Source organism: Lithobates pipiens, unplaced genomic scaffold, assembly GCF_037356315.1.
Source record: "Lithobates pipiens isolate NorthernLeopardFrog02 unplaced genomic scaffold, aLitPip1_a1.2 Scaffold_16, whole genome shotgun sequence".
NCBI classification, from domain to species: Eukaryota; Metazoa; Chordata; class Amphibia; order Anura; family Ranidae; genus Lithobates; species Lithobates pipiens.
The window spans coordinates 591,874,248-591,899,314 of NW_027507748.1; the positions used below are offsets into that span (position 1 = coordinate 591,874,248).

Genomic DNA, 25,067 nt, shown 5'->3' on the forward strand with positions numbered 1-25,067 from the left:
GACATGGATCTCTGACTTCCGATAGTACAAGCACCTCCCCCAGTGAGTAAGCACATTTAAACATACATTTAACCCTTTACTTACTCCTGAGGTAAACCTCTTCCCAGCCAGTGTCATTAGTACAGTGACAGTCCATATTTTTAGCACTGATCATGGTATTAGTGTCACTGGTCCCCAAAAAAGTGGCAAAAGTGTCACTTAGTGTCCAATTTGTCTGCCAAAATAGTCGGAGATTGACGCCATTACTAGTAAAAAATAAATAAATACATAAAAATTCCATAAATACCCAAAAATATGTAGCAGAATACATATTGGGCTAAATTAATGAAGAAATTAGATTTTTATTTATTTATTTTTATTGGGTATGTGTTATAGCAGAAAGTAACAAATATTGTTTTTTTTATTCAAAATTGCTGGTCTTTTTTCATTTATAGCGCAAAAAATAAAAATCACAAAGATAATAAAATACCACCAAAAGAAAGCTCTATTTGTGGGAAAGGAAAAAGGACATCAATTTTGTTTGGGTACAGCATCACATGACCATGCTATTAAGAAGTACCATGTCCCAATTACCAGTAACCAGCTGCAGTTAAAGTGGATGTAAACCCTCACATATACCCAGTGAAGTGAATAACCTTTAGATGATATACAGAAATGAAACAAATCTCCCTACATACATTTTACATGTATATCCGCTGTCTCCAGCTTGCTTTATTCTTTAGAATATTGGGAGATTTTCTCTTCCTGTTCAGCACTGCAGTGAAGTCTGGCCATATAGCCAAGACAGCGGATTGGACACACACCCCCCCTCCACAAAGGTAGAGACTTTCAGAGTTGATTGTTGAATAGTTCAGCTTTCTTCTAATCTATTTATAGCATCCTCCACAACACAAAACTCCGGTTGGTTTTATCTCAGTTGTCGGAGAACTTGTCAGAAGTGATCATGCTGAAAAAATAAGAATGGAACAGGAGAAAGCTACAGGACATGGTGCTTAGAATAGAGATAAGAAAACACTAGATATGTGCCCAGCTCAAATTTAATGAATAGGCTTTACATCCACTTTGAGTTGTCTATAGATTAAAATACTTTATTTTGGTGCTACTATATATAATAATAGATTTTTCTCTTATTTTAAACAGGCCAGTTCCTGATCCAAGCTCATAGGAAAGATAAAGATTTATATTTTTATTGTACCATTTTAGTATTGTTTTTTTGTCTACTTGTACTAGAGCTGCATGATTCTGGCTAAAATGAGAATCACAATTTTTTTTCTTAGACGATAGATCACAATTTTCTCACGATTCTCACAAATCTGTGGCAAGTTATCCTTGCTATCTGGGAAGTTCATCAGTAGTCCCTACAGGGTGCGTTACATAATCTTAACATGAATTCAGTGAAATCCCTGAAATTCAATATCTTGATTTTCTTTTTAAATATTGGGCCATTCCAAGTAGAACCAACTTGTAAGGCATTACTGGGACGTATACAAGACATGGCAATATTTTCTTGTAATAACATGAGCTCATATTGCTTATACTAATATAACATTGTTTTATTATATTATTAGCCACTAGTAAAAGTGTCACAGCTTTGAAAATATAGGTGGGTTACTGTTTTATTTTCTGTGACAAACGGATAAACTATTATCATCAAGCTAAAATCATAGGAAGTCATAACAATGTCAATATTATTAACTACACCCAGTTTAGTATAAAAAGAGCCTAGCAAGTGTCAGAGCATTGAACATTGCTCTGGAGAGTAGACAGCACCTTGGATTCTCTGTATATCATCTCTAAGAGGAGATCCATCATGTCTCACCGCTCCATCCTGGCCTCATCTGGACACAAGCACTTCAGTTCCGTTTCTGTTTGTTTGCCCAAACCTTCCAGGTCACACAGCTTCTTATCACACTCTTCTAAAAATGTTCACCAGACCCAGCATTGTTTCAGCAGCAAGAGTGACCATTCTGTTGGGTCAAAGGGACATAAGATTTCAGTGGGAAGTTTCCATGTAGGAAAAAGTGGACATGGACATGGATCTGGATTTGGTATTGTTGGACATGGTCATGGATTTAAAGGAATGTCTGGTTCTGGAGGGATCACAGCAGTTACTGTAAACCAGGGTCTTCTGGCTCCTCTCAATCTGGAAATTGACTCAAACATCCAAAGAGTTAGAACAGAAGAAAAGAACCAAATTAAGGGCCTGAATAATAAATTTGCCTCCTTCATTGACAAGGTGAGAATTGTCAAATTCATTTATAATGAAAGGAAGAGATACATACAAAGTAAATATGATTAAGTGGCCGACAATATTTATAAGGTAAAAAAGAAAAGCACATCAAGGTGTATGTGTTATGTTGTGTTTGATTAAAGTCCTAAAGTTGTGTCCCTAAATGTGCAATTTATTTAGCATGAACAACCAGTGCAGTTTGATGTTATCATGTATGACTGTCCCCACAATGATCTGCAAATTACTTAACATTATTTCCCAGTATATACTTTACTTAAAATGTCATACACAGGATGTCTATGGAAATATACTGCCCTTAATATAGTGAATATAAATTCAATAGGGCTGATTTAATAAAGGTTTAGAGAACTGTAATACAAAAGTTGTGATTAACCGCTTGCCAATCAGCCGCCGTCATTATAATGCGGCAGGCTGGCACAACTCCACGAATCGCTGTAGGTGTGCATCGGCCACTGTAAGAGCGATGTGGGGGCGTACGCGTGACGCCAGAGCCAATGAGCATGGCTGGCAGTTGTGATTTTCCATGATCTGTGTATGTAAAACAGATCCCCATTCTGACAGGGGAGTAGGGAGAGATCTGCTGTTCCTATTGATCAGGAACAGCAATCTCTCTCCTCCTTTAGTCAGTACACTTCCCCCACAGTTATATACACCTCCCTAGGGAGAATGTAACCCTTGATCGCGCCCTAGTGTTAACCCCATTACCTGCCAATATAACATTTACACAGTAATCAGTGGCTATTTTTAGCTCTGATCGCTATATAAATGTCACTGGTCCCAAAAAAGTGTCCGATTTGTCTGCCGTAATGTCGCAGCTCCGGTAAAAATTGCAGATCACCACCACTACTAGTAAAAAATAAATAAGTATTTAAAATGCCATAAATCTATCCACTATATTGTAGATGTGATAACTTTTATGCAAACCAATTAATGTAAGCTTATTGCAATTTTTTTTATCAAAAATATGTAGAAGAGTACATATTGACCTAAACTGATGAAGACTTTTTTTTTTTGGATATTAATTATAGCAAAAAGTAAAAAATACTGTTATTTTTTTTTAAAAATGTTCACTCTTTTTTTTTTTATAGCGCAAAAAATAAAAACCACAGAGGTGATCAGTAGGGATGAGCCGAACACCCCCCTGTTCAGTTTGCAGCAGAACATGCGAACAGGCAAAAAATTTGGCAGAGCACACGAGCACCGTTAAAGTCTATGGGACACGAACATGAATAATCAAAAGTGCTAATTTTTAAAGGCGTATATGCAAGTTATTGTCATAAAATTTGTTTGGGGGCCTTCTTCCTGCCCCAGGGGACATGTATCAATGCAATTTTTTTTTTAAACGACAGTTTTTTGGGAGCAGTGATTGTTTTCAATAAAGCAAACAATTTTTTTAAAATATTCCTTTAAATATCATGCATGGGGGTGTCTATAGTATGCCTGTAAAGTGGTGCATTTTTCCCATGTTTAGAACAGTATCACAGCAAAATGAAATTTCTAAAGGAAAAATTGTCATTTAAAACTGATTGCGGCGGTAATGAATTGTCGGGTCTCGGCAATATAGATAAAACTCATTGAAAAAAAGAGCATAGGATCCCCCCAGTCCACTACCAGGCCCTTTGGGTCTGGTAGGAATATTAAGGGGAACCCCGAACCTATTTAAAAAAAAATGGGGTCAGGGTCCCCCTAAAATCCATACCAAAACACAGCTTAGGACAAGTCATATATTAAAAAAATGTAAAGATAAAAATGTCCCACGATGTCCATTCATCTTCTTCTATCATGCCGCCCAGAGCAAAAAAGAAAAAGAAAATCCGCGTCTGACCTGCCTCCATGGGAGGCTCCCGCTAAATGACGAGTCTTCGCTTGTGACAGCTTTTATATAACTGAGGGCGGGGCCACGCGGCATCAGAGGAGGGTGGGGTCACCCATTTATGTAACCGGTTTGCCCCGCCCCTCTCTGACGCCATGGGGAAGCCAGGGGCAAGTCCCCGTGGCATCAGAGGGGGACGGGGTCATCCATTTACATCACCAGGTGGCCCCTCCCTCAGTTATATAAGAGCTGTCACAAGCGAAGACGCATCAGATGGCGCGAGCCTCCCATGGAGGCGGGTTGGACGTGGATTTTTTTTTCTTTTTCGGACCGGGCGGCGTGATAGAAGAAGATGAATGGTCATCGTGGGACATTTTTATTTTTTTATTTATTTAATAAAGGACTAGTCCCAAGATTTTTGTTGTTTTTAAAATTTTGACACTTTTTTTGTTAGATGGAAGGTATACTTGTACCCCGTTACCATTCCACACAGAGGGGAAGCCGGGATCTGGGGTTCTCCTTGTTAAAGGGAGCTTCCAGATTCTGATAAGCCCCCCACCCACAGACCTCCACAACCATCGGGCAAGTGTTGTGGGGATGAAACCCTTGTCCCCAAAGAACCCACCCCATGTTGAGGGCATGTGGCCTGGTGTGGCCTTCAGGAGGGGGGGCGCTCTCTCTTCCCTCCTCTTTTCCTGTGGCCTGCCAGGTTGCGTGCTCAGATAAGGGTCTGGTATGGATTTTGGGGGTCCCCTACGCCATGTTTTTACATTTGGTGCAGGGTTCCCCTAAATTTCCATATCAGACCTGAAGGGCCTGGTATGGATTTTAGGGGGACCCCCACACATTTTTTTTTTTATTCGGGTTTGCCTTAATATTCATAACAGACACAAAGGGCATGGTAATGGACTGGGGGGGTCCCATGCTCTTTTTTTCAATGATTTTTATCTATATTGCCGAGACCCGACAATTCATTACAGCCACGATCAGTTTTAAATTACATTTTTTCCTTTAGAAATTTCATTTTGCTGTGGTACTGCTATATACATGGGAAAAATGCGCCACTTTACAGGTATACTATAAACACCCCCCAGGTACGATATTTAAAGAAATATTTAATTTTCATTTTTTCCTTTTAAGCATTAAAAAATCACTGCTCCAAAACCACGCCTGTTTTTTAAAAAAAATTTGCATTGATACATGTCCCCTGGGCCAGAACTCAGGCCTGCAAACACTTTTTATGACAATAACTTGCATATAATTGCTTAAAATTAACACTTTTGATTTTTCATGTTAGTGTCCCATAGACTTTAACAGTTTTCCTGGGGCTTTCGAATTTGCCCTGAACATCGCATATTGTATGGTGTTCGCAGAACATCTGAATAACCAAAGTTCGGCCCGAAACTTATGCTCGGGCCAAACCGTTCGCCCATCTCTAGTGATCAGATACCACCAAAAGATAGCTCTATTTGTGGGGGAAAAAAAGGACACAAATTTTGTTTCGGTACAACGTTGCACAATTGTCAGTTAAAGCAACACAGTGCCATATTGCAAAAAAAATGGCCTGGTCATTAAGGGGGCAAATCCTTCCAGGTCCTTAAGTTGTTAATATTCACCTCAATTATCCAAATACATGAAAAGCACCTGCACATGATTGTATATTTATAAATAACAGGAATTTGCTTTTCACATTATTGAATAATTGAAGGAAATATCCACACACATTTTTTAGTGAAGATTTTTAACTCCTTTAGTAAATCAGCCTCATTGACTTTAAATGAAAGTATGAAAACATACTCTTCAGAGAGTGGATTTGCTAAAATAGTGTCGGGTTAAGTGGCGCTGCCTAAAAACAGGTTTCCATTCCAAAGTGGACTCAAAGAGTATAAATGGATAAAAATAAATACAAATAAGAATAATAATAAAAATCAAGGTCTTTTTACAAAGAGCCCAATGGTGTCTATTGGGGCTCCATATTAGTAAACCCAGAAAACTAGAGGGAACCTCAACTTCACCCTAACAAAATTAAAATAAACAGTGGGTGTAGTAAATCTATACGCCACTGGGGACAGTGGACACAAAACCTGGAACTCTAGTATTGAGGACTACCAATCACATCCGTTGCGCATTAAATCTCCAAAACAGCAGGGGTAACAAGAGCTTACGATGTTAGAACAGGTTAAAGTATTATCTTATAGGGGGTAAAACAACACTCAATCTCAAATAAAATATAGCTTTAGCCAAAAAACTGAAAATCACGTGTCGCAAACTACATGTGCAACCTGATGCGATTATGAATCAAGTTGCAACAATACAAAAAATTTTTTGTTGCTCAATGGTAAACCTACTAACAAAAAATACCAAAGTACCATAGGTACCCCAAACCAATATATAGTGATGGAAGTATCTATGTATATTTGGTATAACATACAGTAATGATCAAACTAAAATCCCATATGTATACTCAAACAGTGTTAGGTGACAAAAAAAAATTTTTTTACCAGTGTCTATGTTGAACCTGTGTGGTGTAACACAGATATATATATATAAACTTAATAATTAATTGTAAAAAATATGTAGACACTTTACATACCAAAAATCGAGACAATTATAAATAAGAAAGAAATGTGTATGTGTTAGTGCACACAAGGGGTGAAAAAACGATAACAAACCCTTTTTGTGATAAAAGATTTAAAAAATATATATATATATGAAAAAGTGCATATACCCGTAAAAAGTGAAAAAAATTATAAAGAAAAATAAAAATAGATAAAAATATAAAAATAAAAATGCAAAAAATTGTACACAAAAAATATATATGTATATATACGTAAAAAATGCAGGACAAAATATATATGTGAACTAAGGTCCCAAATAAATGTTCAATAGTGTTAGTTCAAAAGGTCCTTAAAAAATCCTTAAAGTGACTTTGGTGCTTCCTATGCAGTCTTCACTGTGACTTCTGTGCTCCCCCACCAGGAATCCTACTCACCAAAAGTAAGTACCCCTGCAGTGGTTGTGCGCCTTAAGGATCAATCTCCAGATGTCCCGTTCTTTACTTTGTAGTAGATGACTGAATATGCATCAGCATGGATTCCATAAGTCCTCATGGGAAAAAAATGGAAGCCTCCATAGTGTAATCCGTAAAAAATGATTTATTGACACAATATAAAAATTTTTTTATATAAAACATAAAAAACACAACCCATAAGAGGCAAAAAACAGCACATCAAAAGAAAAAACAAAAGAAAAAACAAAAAATTATATTAAAAAATAGCCACAACTCTCGTAAAATGAGTTATACTGCGAGACCACAGTCCATCAGGGGGTTGGTAAAATAATCTCCCCAAAAAGGGGTTCCCGGTTGCCCCCAGAAGATACCTTAATAAGTGTATGTTAATGCTATGAACACAGCGTGAATAAAAGGCACTATCTATGGGGATCCGAAAAACAAACCTCCCTATAGGGGTGATGAATCTCAGCTGCGTCCCCCCTGGGATAGAGCCATTCCCGTAGTGTTCAAAGCCAGACAGCACAATTGTTCCTCGGGATCCGTATGGTGTATACGCGGTTTGCGTTCCACCTGCGTGTCAAACACCAGCGGCGACCCGGAAGTGACGTAAAAGCGTAGCTCCGTCGGACGCGTTTCGTCATAGACGTCTTCAGCGGCGAATGACGAAACGCGTCCGACGGAGCTACGCTTTTACATCACTTCCGGGTCGCCGCTGGTGTTTGACACGCAGGTGGAACGCAAACCGCGTATACACCATACGGATCCCGAGGAACAATTGTGCTGTCTGGCTTTGAACACTACGGGAATGGCTCTATCCCAGGGGGGACGCAGCTGAGATTCATCACCCCTATAGGGAGGTTTGTTTTTCGGATCCCCATAGATAGTGCCTTTTATTCACGCTGTGTTCATAGCATTAACATACACTTATTAAGGTATCTTCTGGGGGCAACCGGGAACCCCTTTTTGGGGAGATTATTTTACCAACCCCCTGATGGACTGTGGTCTCGCAGTATAACTCATTTTACGAGAGTTGTGGCTATTTTTTAATATAATTTTTTGTTTTTTCTTTTGTTTTTTCTTTTGATGTGCTGTTTTTTGCCTCTTATGGGTTGTGTTTTTTATGTTTTATATAAAAAAAAATTTATATTGTGTCAATAAATCATTTTTTACGGATTACACTATGGAGGCTTCCATTTTTTTCCCATGAGGACTTATGGAATCCATGCTGATGCATATTCAGTCATCTACTACAAAGTAAAGAACGGGACATCTGGAGATTGATCCTTAAGGCGCACAACCCCTGCAGGGGTACTTACTTTTGGTGAGTAGGATTCCTGGTGGGGGAGCACAGAAGCCACAGTGAAGACTGCATAGGAAGCACCAAAGTCACTTTAAGGATTTTTTAAGGACCTTTTGAACTAACACTATTGAACATTTATTTGGGACCTTATTTCACATATATATTTTGTCCTGCATTTTTTACGTATATATATACATATATATTTTTTGTGTACAATTTTTTGCATTTTTATTTTTATATTTTTATCTATTTTTATTTTTCTTTATAATTTTTTTCACTTTTTACGGGTATATGCACTTTTTCATATATATATATATATTTTTAAACCTTTTATCACAAAAAGGGTTTGTTATCGTTTTTTCACCCCTTGTGTGCACTAACACATACACATTTCTTTCTTATTTATAATTGTCTCGATTTTTGGTATGTAAAGTGTCTACATATTTTTTACAATTAATTATTAAGTTTATATATATATATCTGTGTTACACCACACAGGTTCAACATAGACACTGGTAAAAAAATATATATTTTTTTTTTTTTGTCACCTAACACTGTTTGAGTATACATATGGGATTTTAGTTTGATCATTACTGTATGTTATACCAAATATACATAGATACTTCCATCACTATATATTGGTTTGGGGTACCTATGGTACTTTGGTATTTTTTGTTAGTAGGTTTACCATTGAGCAACAAAAAATTTTTTGTATTGTTGCAACTTGATTCATAATCGCATCAGGTTGCACATGTAGTTTGCGACACGTGATTTTCAGTTTTTTGGCTAAAGCTATATTTTATTTGAGATTGAGTGTTGTTTTACCCCCTATAAGATAATACTTTAACCTGTTCTAACATCGTAAGCTCTTGTTACCCCTGCTGTTTTGGAGATTTAATGCGCAACGGATGTGATTGGTAGTCCTCAATACTAGAGTTCCAGGTTTTGTGTCCACTGTCCCCGGTGGCCTATAGATTTACTACACCCACTGTTTATTTTAATTTTGTTAGGGTGAAGTTGAGGTTCCCTCTAGTTTTCTGGGTTTACTAATATGGAGCCCCAATAGACACCATTGGGCTCTTGGTAAAAAGACCTTGATTTTTATTATTATTCTTATTTGTATTTATTTTTATCCATTTATACTCTTTGAGTCCACTTTGGAATGGAAACCTGTTTTTAGGCAGCGCCACTTAACCCGACACTATTTCAGCAAATCCACTCTCAAAGGAACCCCATTAAGGGATTCTCTTTTCTCCGGGCGGCAGCAGCCTATGTAGTGTCTTACATACAGGCTTACTACATTTATACAGAGGTTTTATTTCTATTTTTATTTATTTTTATCTTTATCTGTCTGGCTTAAGCCACTCCCGGTGGTGAATAGCGCGGTTTTTCGATTTTTACTATGAAAACATACTCTTCAGCCTCCTAAATGAACCAATTTCCATATGAGTGATATGCAGGTAATTCTAGTGAACTTGTAAAAAAAAAGTAAAAACTGCACTAAATAATATCTATCCCTACAAACAAAAATAAGCAGCAATTTTATGTGCAACACAATCACAAACTAAAAAGTATAAAAATAAATAAAATCGTGCTGATTAAATAAAGTCCATATAAACAACCAAATAGAATCATATGAATGTGAAAATAGAATGTCCACACTTAATATGATGAAGTGAATGTTTCAATATCAGTGTCCATCATCCATCACCAAAAGCATTCAAGTGAATCCACCACCAGCTTTAGAAACTGCTTACCAGCTCCAGTGGACCCCTTGTCACAGGGGGTCAGAAAAGGCCTATGGTTTATAACCCAGCCGAAGCCTTTCTGCGCGTCTTCAGGTCACTCCACTCACCCAATGATGTTCAATAGATATGGTAGAGGTTGGACCCGGAAAGAAACCAAAGGCTGCACAACTAACAACCCATCCATAGGGACACGAAAGAGGTTGTTTGGTTTTGTGCTGGCTGACACACCAAACTTCAGGCTGTTTTATCCATTCATTGTTGTGAATGAGAACTTTTACAATAAACCCAGAGATGTTTTACTCTATGTGGAGCTTTTGGTTTCTTTCTGGTGTCCAACCTCTACCATATCTATTGAACATCATCAGGAGAGTGGAGTGACCTGGAGACGTGGAGAAAAGCCCCGGCTGAGTTATAAGCCATAGGCCTTTTCTGACCCTCTGTAACAAGGGGTCCACTGAAGCTGAAAAGCTGATTCTACAGCTGGTGGTAGATTTACTTGGATGCTTTTGGTGATGGATGATGGACACTTATATGGAAACTTTCACTTTATCATATTAAGTGTGGACTTTCTATTTTCACATTCATATGATTCTATTTGGTTGTGTATATGGACTTTATTTAATTTTCACAATTTATTTATTTTTTATAATTCAAATGAACTGTTTTATTAATATGAAATATAGATGTGCAAAGCATGTATATTATTGTATATTAACCCATTTCTATATCCATAAGCAATTATTTTTATACTCTCAACACAGGTAAGATTTTTGGAACAACAGAACAAGATGCTGGAGACCAAATGGTCTTTTCTACAAGAGCAGAAGACAGCAAGATGTCAGATTGAACCTCTGTTTGAGGCTTTTATTGGCAACCTCAGGAGACAGCTGGAGAATCTAGAATGTGAGAGAGCGCGTCTGGATGCAGAGAGGAACAGCATGGAGGGCACTGTAGTAGAACTAAGGAGAAGGTACCAATATTATTACACATTAATGCATAAATGTATGGGGTACCCTGCATATAATGGTAAAGCTTTACTTTCTCCATGTTTTGGGTCCAGGCTCAGACTGCCAATATGGAAATTCTAGTATTAGTCCTTAAGTCCTAGTATCTAGTTCTTAAAGCAGAACTAAGCTCACAATTAAACTGCTTCTCAAAATAAAGCTTGTTAGAAAGGTTCTTTATGTTATTAAATCCTTAATCAAAAATCCTTAAATCAAACATGTACAGTGTATGCTACATTTAAGGCATACCTCTGGTGGTAACTGTCACAGTTACCAGTGTGTTTATGTCAGCTCTCAACAGAACTTGGTGGGTGTTATAGCTATGGAACACCATGGCAACTGCAGGTCTAAATAGAGGCAAAGATTGTATTCAGCTACAAACTAATATGAAGGTATACATTTGCTTTGATACTGTATTTAGTTTTTTGGGAACAGGCAGGGCTTTAATTTGTAACAGATTTAAATATATAAAGTGTATATATATATATATATATATATATATATATATACACATAAAAATGTCTTGGAAATTTATTGATAATAAATAGTAAAAAAAAAAAATGAGAAAATGCATTTTCCTATAATTTTTCCTAACACAACATCTACAGAATTTGAGAACCCCCAGATAATTACCACAAAATATATTAATTCAAGTCTGTTGAGTGCAACTTTCAGGTAAGGTAGCAATATTGTAAAACTCAAAGTGAACATATACAATTTAGGAAATCTTTGTTCTTTTTTAATGCTACAATGCATGCAGGGGAAAAAATAGTTTTCAGAAATAATTTGCGCAATATTACAGTAAGATTAAATCTTGTTGACGTGGGCACAAATGATTACAATGGTGGCTTTTTCATATTTTCCACCATATTATAAGTTAAGATGACGTATTCACTTACATTAGCAATTGATGCAAACATCATCCCAATCATCCAACCAACATTACACTTCCAACATAAATACTAAACAGAAGCATAGGAGTTGATTTACTAAATGCAAATGGACTAGTTGCCCCAGAGCTTAGTAAATGAGGTAAGGCTTCACTATACAAAGGGCACCCAATGATGTGCAAGGAAAAAAAAAGCATTTTTGCTTACACGTGATAAAATGATGGAAGTAAGTAGAGCTTCTGTTCTTTTACTAAACTCCAGAGCAATTTCACTTGCAGAGTAAATCTGCACTTTGCAAAGTACACAGTCTTTTTGCCTTTAGCATATCGCCCAACTTTTGAGGTTGAGAATGAGGGACATTTAGGAGGAGATTGACCTGTAGGAAGCGTAGTGTGCTGTGGCAAAATATGGGTGTGCTTAAATTATGCTGGCTGGGAAGGGATAATCTGGCATCCCCTGTGAGCCTCTACTACTATCCCCTTTAGCTACAGAGGCAGCACCTGTGGATGTATATATACTGTATCCACAATGCTTTGCTTCACAGTTGCGGCATTAATTATACCCTCTGTTCAACGTCACCTGTTCAAGTGAATGGCACTGTTCTGCAAGTACACCACAACTGTGTGGAATGCACACGGTTGCAGCATGCTAATGTGGGGTTGAAGGGGTTAAAGCGAGTGGTGAAGAGGCAATACAACACCTCTTTATCACCTGCCAAATGCTCTCTGAAAATCAATCCGAATATTTTTTCCCCATATAGCAGACGCTGGGCAGGCAAGTTTCGGGCTGGCAGTGCGCGGTCATAGTGTGCACCCCAAGCCGGCTTCTTGAAATTATGCGGTTGGTGCTGGCACGCTGATCTGTGCACCAAGACGTGTGTTAGGGGTTACTACACATTACAGCTCACCACTGTGGTTGCTAGAAGTCACTGCTCACTGATTGCTGCTCATTGATTGGTTGCTAGAGGTTATTACCCATTACTAGAGGTTACTACACATTACCGCTCAGTGATTGTGTGCTAGAGGTTACTACACATTACCGCTCACCATTCAATTACTAGAGGTTACAACACATTAGTGATTACCATTTGTTTACTAGAGGTTACTGCACATTGCTGCTTACCATTCGGTTGCTAGAGGTTACTGCACACTGATTGCCTGCAACTCAGTGTCCCCCTCTGCAAGTTGTTCAGTCCTGCCGCTGCTTTATTAATCTCCACCACCGATGCTGTTAGAAGGCTGCTGAAGAAGAATGCACCTATAGCCCGCTCTGTGTCTCATTGATCTCTGTGAGTGTTGACCGGAGAAGTTGGGAGGGTGGCATCACAGAGAGCCCACTCTGCCTCACTCCCTATCATATACTCACAGCCTCCCCGGTCCTGACAGAGGGAGAAGCAAGCCCTGTAGAACATGCAGCCCACAGCTGTGCCCCTGTCACAGTGTGGCCGCAAGAGAACAAGTGGGGGTGATCGGCTGCACCCGCTCCAGCGATACCACTGCCTCCAGGGAACCTGTCTACAATATTCCGGCCCCGCTCTTACCTTACTTACAGGAACAACTTGAAGTCAGGAGTTGGGGGGAGCTGGGAGGGAGAGCGGCTCTGCACAAAGGTACTTTTCTCCACAGTGCGCACCCTCTGCTGTCATCGGTTGCCAGGATGCTGGGGAGGGGGCTGGCTGCAGTGAGGATACTCCCACTGAGTGGAGCCCAGTGTCGGAACTTGATTCGGCACTGGGAGCCGGGACTCCAGCCCAGATACGTGGGACCCCGGGACTTACCGCAAATCGCGGGAAAATCCAGCAGTATCCGGGACGATGGGAGGTACAGTATGCCTTTAGTAAATCAACCCCATAATGTTTGCGTTCGTTTCTGCAGTGCACCGTGACCCTTATGCTGTTTTGAAATGGGACAAATGAAATGGGACAATTGAAATGGGAATCAGTAGCGCCTGTGCGCCCCAGCAGGGCTTTCCACCAAAACCCCTCCTGGGGTGCATAGGAGCTACTGATTCCCATTTCAATTGTTCCATTTCAAAATAGCACTGGGACAAATAGTCACTCTACTCACACCATTTTAAATTGGTACTGGTGACTCAAATGGTTTAGAATGTTAAAAACAACTAAACATGGGTTTAAGGCATAAAGATTAGTAATACAAATATTACAAACATTGGATAAAAACAGTTAATAATATACAGATTGTTTAGCATGTAAAGGACATCTGTCTTTTTACAGATATGAAGATGAAGTCAACAGAAGAACAGGTGCCGAGAATGAATTTGTTTCTCTAAAGAGGGTAAACATTTTAAAATTATTCACAACTTTCTGTATTGTCTGTTAAAGCAACACTAATAACACAAATGATTCTGTAATTCTAACTTTAGGATGTTGATGCTGCTTTCATGAACAAAGCTGAACTTCAGGCCAAGGCCGACTCCCTGAGCGATGAGATCAGCTTCCTTAGGACCCTGTATGATGCGGTAAAAAATGCTCCTTTTGGGCCATAAGCACATTCATTAATTCATTTATACTGCTGTACTGTAGCTGCTGTACATATTTTCTAAATTTTCAGGAAATCAATCAACTCCAAGCTCAGATTTCCGACACTTCAGTTCTTGTGTCCATGGACAACAGCCGAGACCTAGACATCAATGGTATCATCGCCGATGTCAGAGCTCAATATGAAGAGATTGCTAACAGAAGCAGAGCAGAGGCTGAAGCCATGTACCAATCCAGGGTAAGTGTGTTATAATTGGAGCTACAAGGCAACGGGTGTCATCATGCATAGTAATTCAGAATAGATATAAGCAGCTATGAATAGTTCAATAGTTTGAAGTGATTGAGAGGAAAGCAATTATATGTTCACCACAGCCGATATTCTGCCATGATTTATTTTAAAACAACATATTAATTTAGTGAGGCTAATGTTGCCAGTACAGGTACCCAGTGCTAAAACACCATTAGTGTGCTGTCAACTGGTTAGCTTGAGGCCATCTGTATAATAGATCATAATTTTACATTTTGATTTCAGCCAACCCTTTTCCTTAGAAATTACATAATATGCTATGTATAGTTCTGCCCAAAGTTAAAATGCATTTAAGAGCATCTCTTCCCTACCAAAAATGCATTATACTGCATTTTATAGCTCCTTCAATGTGGTACCTGCATTTGTTTTCATTTTGGCCTTTTTTCCTTTTTTTTCACTTGGAAATACTACAAAAAACACAATTCTTTCCCCTCACTCTACTGTATCTATGGAGGTGGTCATGGTTTTTGCTATGGCTTCAAATATGTCTTCCTCTCCATCTCTTTACATTACATGTTAGTGGGTGGGATTCGTAGTTTACAGAAAGAAGAAAACATTGTTTGAGTCCTCAATTCAACTCACTAGAAGTAACCAAGACACTGCTTTTCTGGCAAGATCAGCTCATATTTTCTTTATTTTCTGAAAATGTTTTTAGCATAAAAAGGAAATTAAATGCAGTCACCACATCAAAGTACTGGTAATCTAAAATATACTATTTTTTATGGGGAGATGGGAGCTAGATATCATTTAAACATATGTGTTAATTATTTTTCTTGCAATATCTTTTACTTATGATAATTACTTTTAAAATAGTAGTTTTATATCTTAATATATTAAACATATTCAGTTTCCAATGAGATATGAGCCTTCAAATAAAATAATGCATGGAATAACAAATGGATATAAAACATTTGGTAAATCATAAAGTGGGGGAGTTTGGGACTTTAAATGAGGCACATTATATTTACCTCCATCCCGAGTACGAATATGTAACCTAAAAGGGGTATGTGGGACTTTAAATGAGGCAAATGACTTGTGGAGGTAAAGTGGTTGGTAAACATTATTTATTTGTAACAAAAATATAAAACAAATAAAAAAAGTATTTTCATATATCTGCACACGTAATAGATGCATATGTCAACTTGCCAGCACATAAGAGATAGTAGGTAATGATAGAGTATAATACAAGTTATTTCCTATTAACAGGCATTGGTAACTAGACATGTGCATTCGGACGAATTTCGTCTGAATTTCAGGTATTTACGTTATCATTTTAACAAACGATAACGAAAGTGCAGAATCCAAAAAACAAAAGATCCGACATAAACAAATGCTTTATTTTCATTTTCCTTGTGACAACAGTTCGATATAGATAGGAGATTCAACATGACACTGACAATAACAATCTGGGTCTATCAAACCTGTGGTCGAAACTGCCTAACCTTAACTCTTAGTCCAGGATTATTCTACATACAGAGAGAAAAGATTCCACATAGAGAGAAACGATCGGTGCTGGAATTGGGTGGGGGAAGTAAAATAAAAAATAATAATGATGAAGAATGATGATGAATGTTATTGGCTGATTGTAACCAAAGAGGAGGAGCAGTAAAATAGCTAGAACTAAGTACACACGTACAGCCAACTTACTTTCACTTACGATTGCTAGCAGAGAGAAACACACACTGAATCATTTCACAAGACAGTCAATCTTAGCTGGTCCGTTTGTCAGAGAATCTAAATTATTTAGCAATTATGCATAAGCACAGAAGCAGAACAATAGTGAAGCAAGCTGCAGTTCAACTTAACTTTTTCATAATAATCTGCTGCTATTGTGTTAGTGTTGTGAACTTGATAGTGATACTAGTGTTGCTAGTGTTGTGATAGCCTCAGAGGCTGCCCGTGTTGTGGGGTGGGGGGGATTTATTATTATAGATTCTATATTATAGATTGAGATTCTATATAGATTCTATATACTCTATCTTGTTACCTGTCTGATCAGTGATCACTATCACCAGTCCATTTTCTGTTTGAACTATATACATTCAACATGAACGACAAAGATTCAACAAAGCAGCGTAAAACATACAAACATCAAATCTTTGGCTTATGGTGTCTGTTGAAAGTTCTAAGAAGATTCAACGGAGGAGCTAAACTATACAGAGTCATACAGTTTAGCTGCTCCTTCGAATCTTCTTTGAACTGGGGGTAACTAAATAAATGTATTTTTCAGATGAAAACGAAATTCTGAAACAAAATATTTCAGTGTGCACATGTCTATTGGTAACCCATATGCAACAGAGCTGCTATAAGATAGATGCACATACACAAATGGTTGTCTGTTCCAGAGCTGAGGCAAGGGGCCACATCCCAGCCAGGAAAATACCTACATGGCATGCTTGACTGACACAACACATTCCACATGTGTGGGAAGGATTGCAAGTATGGTGTTCCAGAAAAAAATATATGTAACAAAATGTGAAAAACATATGTGAGAAAAATATAACAGGTGGAAAAATGTGAAAAGTGAAAAAAACATAAGTGTAAGTGAAAAAAAAATCTATCTATCTATCTATCTATCTATCTATCTATCTATCTATCTATCTATCTATCTATCTATCTATCTATCTATATATGTATATATATATATATATATATATATATATATATATATATATATATATATATATATATATATATATATATATATATATATATATATATATATATATATATATATATACATATATAGATATATAGATATACATATATAGATAGATATGTATATATGTATATATATATATATATGTATATATATATATATAATGATATGTGTATATTCTAATAAATATTATGTGTATATAAATATACATACACAATGGTACATGGGTGTATAAAATGTGTCAAAAAAGGGAAGAAAAAAGGCCTGAAAAAAGAAAAAGAAAAAATTGTGCATACCTTACATGTATGTGTATCCAGTGAATGGGCTGTGTGTGTTGCCTCCCTGGTGTCAAACACATAGGTAAGGCAATCAATCTCACCTGCTAAAGTAATCCAGGTATGGGGCGGGCCCCCGACCAACGTCATGCACAACGTCGAGTGAAATCCACCACTGGCGCAAGCGCCAAAGTGAAGCCCCGCCAACCCCATCTCCGGTGTGAGATAGACCAAGGATATCCCTGTATTGCGGCATCAAAGGATGTTTTTGGCATGTGTATGTGCAGATATATGAAAATACTTTTTTTTATCTGTTTTATATTATTGTTACAAGTAAATAATGTTTACCAACCACTCTACCTCCACAAGTCAATTGCCTCATTTAAAGTCACACATCCCACATTAAAACATTTGGTTTCCACAAATATTCTGAATTTTCAATTTTTTTTATTATCTACAGTTTGAAGACCTGCGAATGGCAGCTGGAAGAAATGGAAACGATCTGCAGAACAGTCAAAATGAGATTGCAGATCTCAATCGAACAATTCAGAAGCTTAAAGGTGAAATTGAATGTGCCAAATCCCAGGTATAAATCCAGAGTATTTTTTATTATTTTATGGCCAACTTTACAATATTGTTAGCACCTCTGATTTAGGGTTTTTAACAGTTTCATTGCACTTGTTTAGATGAATGTTTAATGTTTAATGTTATGTTTTTCCAGATTTAGACTTACCAGAAATGTTTTTTACTTCCCATTTTTACATTGAATATATATAAAAAAAAATCTTTGTAATATATAAATTAATTGATAATTTTTTTTAGATAAATATAACATTTTCAGCACTTGTTTCATTGAGATCCTTTTTGCTCATGTATATTTTGTCAAGCTTATTGAACTCAAATAAAACAAAGCAGGTGATACTCAATTAACCAGATTAAAAAAAGATTACATGTTATTTCATAATTTCTAGCGTGCTGCACTTGAAGCTGCCATCAGGGAAGCTGAGGAAAGTGGTGAAACTGCTGTCAGGGATGCCAAGCAAAAATTGTCTGAATTGGAGGCTGCCCTACAGAATGCCAAACAGGACATGGCTCGCCAACTAAGAGAATATCAGGAACTGATGAATGTTAAACTGGCTCTGGATATTGAGATTGCCACTTATAAGAAAATGCTGGAAGGAGAAGAGAACAGGTATATATTTCACATGTCAGGCAAGGAACGTGCTAACTGGAAGATAAAACAAAGATATTACTTCATCAGTCTTCTGCTGCTCTTTTAATATCCATTGCCAGGCTTGGGGTAGGGATGTGGCCTAGCTGTGTTATTTAGCTGCATCAGAGAAAAGTCAGGTCACCAGGATGACTGTGCTGTGTGGCAGAGCCAGAGTGTAAATTTCAGGATGGACATCAAGAGTATTATTAGACTGGGGGTCTGCAATAGTTGTAGATTCCTACAGACATAAATATTTTTACTAATCTGTCACAATTGAGCAGCAATATTCAAATGGACAGGTACTGTATGTAAGGGTCAGAACCAAGGAATCTGAATTTTCTTTATATGTAAGAAATAAATTTTTGTTCTCAACCCAGATAGCAAATATAACTTGCCACAAATTTGTGGCAGCGTTGATTTGTAAGTCTGTTAACTTGCTGTACATTTTTCGTTGGCAAGTTGTACACTTGCAGAGCAAGTCTCTAGCAAGAGCAAAGTTGCAGTGGTGAGTCTATAGCAAGAACTCTGCAAGTCTACAGCATGAAAATTCAGCCACGGTGACCCCTGTGGTGGGATGACTATTGCACAATGTAACTGAACCAGTACTTGCAGCAGACTTGCAGAATGTTTGCAAAGAAAGTTGATCTGGAGTCATACCATGCGGACTTGCTGCAATTGTGCAACAAACTTGTAACGCTTGATAAGTCTAGCAATAGCTAAGCAAGTCATTTTCAAACTTGCAGCACAATCACTTGTTATCTGGGTTTTCTGCCTGATAACCTGTTCATTTGTTATTTACCAGTTAATGTTCATAAAACTTACAAAATGAAATTCATGATAAAATTCTGTTCATTTTTCTCTTTTTCAGGATAGGTGCAGAGGGACATGTAAACATTTGTAAGTAAAACAATGTGTTCCATATATAATAAAAACCTATGTGTAAATTCATATACAGTATTAACGTAAATTATATGCCTCCCACATTCAGTGTGGAAATATTTTGAATATAGTTTACTTACATAATGAATAATTTATAATTTCTATTAGTTATTCTTACCACAGATACTATACTCTAAACTATTATGTGTTAATACAAGGAAAGGGGATAAGAGACAAGAGGGACTGGAGGGCAACCAACCCCCGGGACTTTTATGACGGCACTAAATATACTTAAACCATATATAAAATCATTGAAATTTTTATTTGATGTACAAAAGACATTTTACGAACAAAATAGACAATTACATCCATTAAACATACAAAGTGACAAGGTACATATAAAAAAAGTTGGTATGTGGGCTTATATAGCTCCATCCATTACCACATTCTTATGTGATTTAGACTGCATTGTTTCTTTCCTACATGTTTCGCTCTTCAGAGCTTCCTCAGGACAATTGCAGCAAACAAAAAAACTGAAATTATATAAGAAAATTTATTTTAATACACATATACAGCATTTTTGTACACACAGTAAGCCCGGAACACAGGCATAGGAAATGTCCACCTGCATGGTTTGACATATCGTGATTACATTAGTCTAGTGGTGGATTCACTCCAGTCTAACAAAAACAGCCCTAACTGCAGCGAAACCATCACCAGAGGAATATTTTTTATTCAAACATAAGGACATAATTTACATATCAATGGTAAATCCACAGATTGATTGTCAGAAAGGGGGCAAATAAACCATTTCCATGAATGGCGTCCCCAAATTTATTAGCATATTTAGTGCATAAGTAGTGTAATTCTCCTATTAAGGAGATTGCAGATTGGGTTGTAGAACATAAAAAAAAAAAAAAAAAGAGCAACTGGACTATGAGATATATATACTCTTCAACAAGAAAATAAAAATAAAAAAAGAAATAAAAAAATATATATAGAACTAAAGTCTTACCCCATATATCAGGCAAGTTGCTTGTATTATTTATCGTTATTATCATATGTTGGGTATATCAATTAACATTGAAATGAGGATAGATAATCTCTTCCTCCTTTACTTATCAAGCCAGCGGACCGCGGTAAGAGCCCCCATTTAGGGATCCCCCATTTCTGTCCCCAAAAGGATCTGTAGAGGCACGAGAAATATGTGTAAAATATATCTTAGCCATTGGATTATGTTTATCAAATGGCGCAGTCCAAGTTTTTAACATACCTGGTAGTAATATGACAATAAAGAAATGAAACCAGTTCACACAGCCCGGTATCCACGTGTACCATATATTGTCAGATAAAAGTTGGACAAGGTGTGTTTCTAAACACGAGAAAATTCTCTGTATTGATCTCTGAAACAGAAAAGATAAACGAAGAGACCAAGTCTTCATTATAGCCATCCCAAAAATGAGAATAAAAAATACATAGCCCTAAAGTTAGGACTGCAGGCATGTCCAATTAGTCCAGTGAAGACATATTTGTCTTACCTGTTAAATGAAGCAACGTGGTCTATTCGGTGAAATTTTGGAGTTTCCTCCATCCGTTTGGCGGCTCCACGTGTCCGCTCCCAATGCTAGCTTGGATAGCACTGACCGGGAGCCGCGAATTTAAACTCGTGTCTCCAGCCCGGCAGCGTCTGACGTCATCGATACTGGTATCTCTTAAAGGGAGATCCCACCCTAGCCAAACATCTCCCGGATTATCCGGGTATTACATACAGGAGATCACGATCTCTAAAGGACTCTTTAGTACAAAGCCATTTTTCCCCTCCCTCGAGGGTGGGCTCCAAGGTGGGATGCACCCCTTGCCACAAATGTGGCTTCTGCCGATATCTACATGCATCAAAATCCATATGCCTGCCCAATGGCCACACTTTCAAGCCTAAATTCGCTGTAACATGTCAGTCAGTGGGAGTGGTATATATTATGATCTGTCAATGCAATGCTTTTTACGTTGGGAAGACGAAGCGTCCCTTCTTCCACCGCATCAGGGACCATGTGTCCCTGGTGCGGGGGAGGAAGATGGAAACCCCAATCAGCCGACATTTTGGCTTATATCATCAGTTTAATGATAGTCTTATGCATTTCTTCCCCCTGGAACATGTCCCTCCGGGAGAAAGAGGGGGAGATTACAATAATATACTCTTACAGCGGGAGACTAGATGGATACACAATTTGGGGGCCACCCGATCTCCGGGACTCAATGACTCAATCAGTTTTAAACCTTTCCTTACATAGGCAGGGAGGAAAGAAATGTGAGGTGGAAAATGGTTCCAAACATTTGGTGTTTTTTTTTTTTTTTTCTATAGCACGGGCTATGGCTATTCGAAAAGCCACAAACAATGAGGTGTTTTCAAGCCAGCGAGCTGAGGTAGGGACTCTATGATACAAAAGGGACCCTCCTATTATCTTTTGCCCCCTTTTGGTCTGTACGGGCACCCCGGGGCAGATCTGACCTACAACCCTCCTCAACCAGTTGAGGGTTTGGTCAGCCCGCCCCGTTTCAAATATGGGTTAATCCCCTTCTTCGGCTTTGCCGGTCTCAAGCAAATTAGTTTGCTTTTCCATCATTTGAAACCAGGGACATATGGCAATCGACACTTATGTCGGGATACCTTTGTCCCCATTTACTTGAATTATGACTCATTTGAATTTAAAATCAGGGCTAACAGCTCCTAAACCGTATAGGTTACCTGTCTCTGACCAAATGGTGGATCCTGGCCACAGCACAGGCTTCTATGGGTCACTACTGGCAAAGCCTTCCACTTCGGCCAGAATCTAAAATGGCCAACGCGCTGTATTGACGTGCAACACGTTCGTTACGCACGCGCACTAGACACCTACGTGCGCACGAAGGGAATACTTCGTGCGCATGAAGGGGATCCTCCCATTAGGTGTGCCCGCAGCCCGGCGATGACGTCAGACGCTGCCGGGCTGGAGACACGAGTTTAAATTCGCGGCTCCTGGTCAGTGCTATCCAAGCTAGCATTGGGAGCGGACACGTGGAGCCGCCAAACGGATGGAGGAAACTCCAAAATTTCACCGAATAGACCACGTTGCTTCATTTAACAGGTAAGACAAATATGTCTTCACTGGACTAATTGGACATGCCTGCAGTCCTAACTTTAGGGCTATGTATTTTTTATTCTCATTTTTGGGATGGCTATAATGAAGACTTGGTCTCTTCGTTTATCTTTTCTGTTTCAGAGATTCTACAACCCAATCTGCAATCTCCTTAATAGGAGAATTACACTACTTATGCACTAAATATGCTAATAAATTTGGGGACGCCATTCATGGAAATGGTTTATTTGCCCCCTTTCTGACAATCAATCTGTGGATTTACCATTGATATGTAAATTATGTCCTTATGTTTGAATAAAAAATATTCCTCTGGTTATGGTTTTGCTGCAGTTAGGGCCGTTTTTGTTAGACTGGAGTGAATCCACCACTAGACTAATGTAATCACGATATGTCAAACCATGCAGGTGGACATTTCCTATGCCTGTGTTCCGGGCTTACTGTGTGTACAAAAATGCTGTATATGTGTATTAAAATAAATTTTCTTATATAATTTCAGTTTTTTTGTTTGCTGCAATTGTCCTGAGGAAGCTCTGAAGAGCGAAACATGTAGGAAAGAAACAATGCAGTCTAAATCACATAAGAATGTGGTAATGGATGGAGCTATATAAGCCCACATACCAACTTTTTTTATATGTACCTTGTCACTTTGTATGTTTAATGGATGTAATTGTCTATTTTGTTCGTAAAATGTCTTTTGTACATCAAATAAAAATTTCAATGATTTTATATATGGTTTAAGTATATTTAGTGCCGTCATAAAAGTCCCGGGGGTTGGTTGCCCTCCAGTCCCTCTTGTCTCTTATCCCCTTTCCTTGTATAATCTTCACTGGGACGTGGCACTCTCTGAGTATATAGAAAAAAATGTAAATAGACCATTAGCCTATATCTATACGTATCTTTTATCTATTATGTGTTAATGTTTTTGGGATTATTAATACTGTGCACACATCATGATGTGCAATTTCTAATTTCAGGCAAATACAATCCAAACTAACTACACCTATCTTTATATTCTAAAATATAGAGCAAAGAAGACTAAGGAGGGTGGGTTAATTTATCTTTGATTAAAGTATACTTGCCCTTGAAGAAAATTTTAGTAGACTTGCTGGATTCATAATAGCACACTGTCTTCTGAACTACTTTGACTGAACATGTATTTACATATTGCCTGGAATGGCAAAGCTTATCATATTGACATAACGTATCCATTTGTTACAGCTGTCCTGCACTCCAGCACTGGAGGAAAACACCATTCATCAGGAAAGTCCCATGAAGCTAGTGGCCACCATCACCAACACCAGCACCACCAACACCACCATCATAATAAGGGAGGGTTCAGCTCTAGAAGCCATGTCCCCATAAGCAAGCATCAATCCAGCCATGGACATCACTGCTAAAGTGAAGACCTATACACAGAGATGTGATGAAGATGCTCAATCGATGCATGGCATAAAGGCCTACATAGAAATGTAGAAATCTCCTTTTCATATTATGTCTATGTATGAATTAGGGGTGCTGGCTTGCTTATTAGTGTAGTCTAAATATAATGTTTGTTGTATATATTTGTTACATTGTATGCTTTAAAATGCTTCAATAAACAGTTATCAATGTTCTGACATCTGTTGTAATTATAAATACTGACACTAACTTTCATTTCCCACAATACATTTACAGTAGTTGTTGATTTACAATTCTAATTTTGAGCACTGGGAGTATAAAAATGGATGAAGAGAAAAACTCAGCTAATTTCCTCTTTATATCACCCTAATTTATACAGAAAACACATATTATGCATGTCTGCTAAGCCGATTTTTACCATTGCCCCATTAAAATCTATTGTATAATGTCCCACTGACACACTTTAGTGCATGCCCTGGTAGATGCAGTTTAACCTACCAGCTGCAGCAAGTTGGACTAACGATCAGCTCTAGAACAACCTTTCTCTACCAGGGTTCTGTGACATCCTAGGATTCCTGCTAAGTTGCTAGGGGTTCAAAAAGCTTTCAGCAATTTGGAATTGATTTCCCATTTATACTGACAGACCATTGAGCTATAGAACAAAGGGTATATAAAAATGATTTCCC

General features: G+C 37.9%; 1 protein-coding gene across 1 annotated transcript; it reads left to right on the forward strand.

Annotated features, from left to right (window-relative positions):
• Positions 1-1,757: 1,757 nt before the first annotated feature.
• LOC143983830 (keratin, type II cytoskeletal cochleal-like) lies at positions 1,758-24,599 on the forward strand. The gene is made up of 9 exons (XM_077483928.1): positions 1,758-2,236; positions 10,887-11,095; positions 14,253-14,313; positions 14,402-14,497; positions 14,590-14,754; positions 18,218-18,343; positions 18,729-18,949; positions 19,839-19,867; positions 24,202-24,599. Exons 1-9 carry the CDS (start codon positions 1,811-1,813, stop codon positions 24,378-24,380), a joined length of 1,512 nt encoding a protein of 503 aa, XP_077340054.1. The 5' UTR covers positions 1,758-1,810; the 3' UTR covers positions 24,381-24,599.
• The last annotated feature ends 468 nt before the right edge of the window (positions 24,600-25,067 follow it).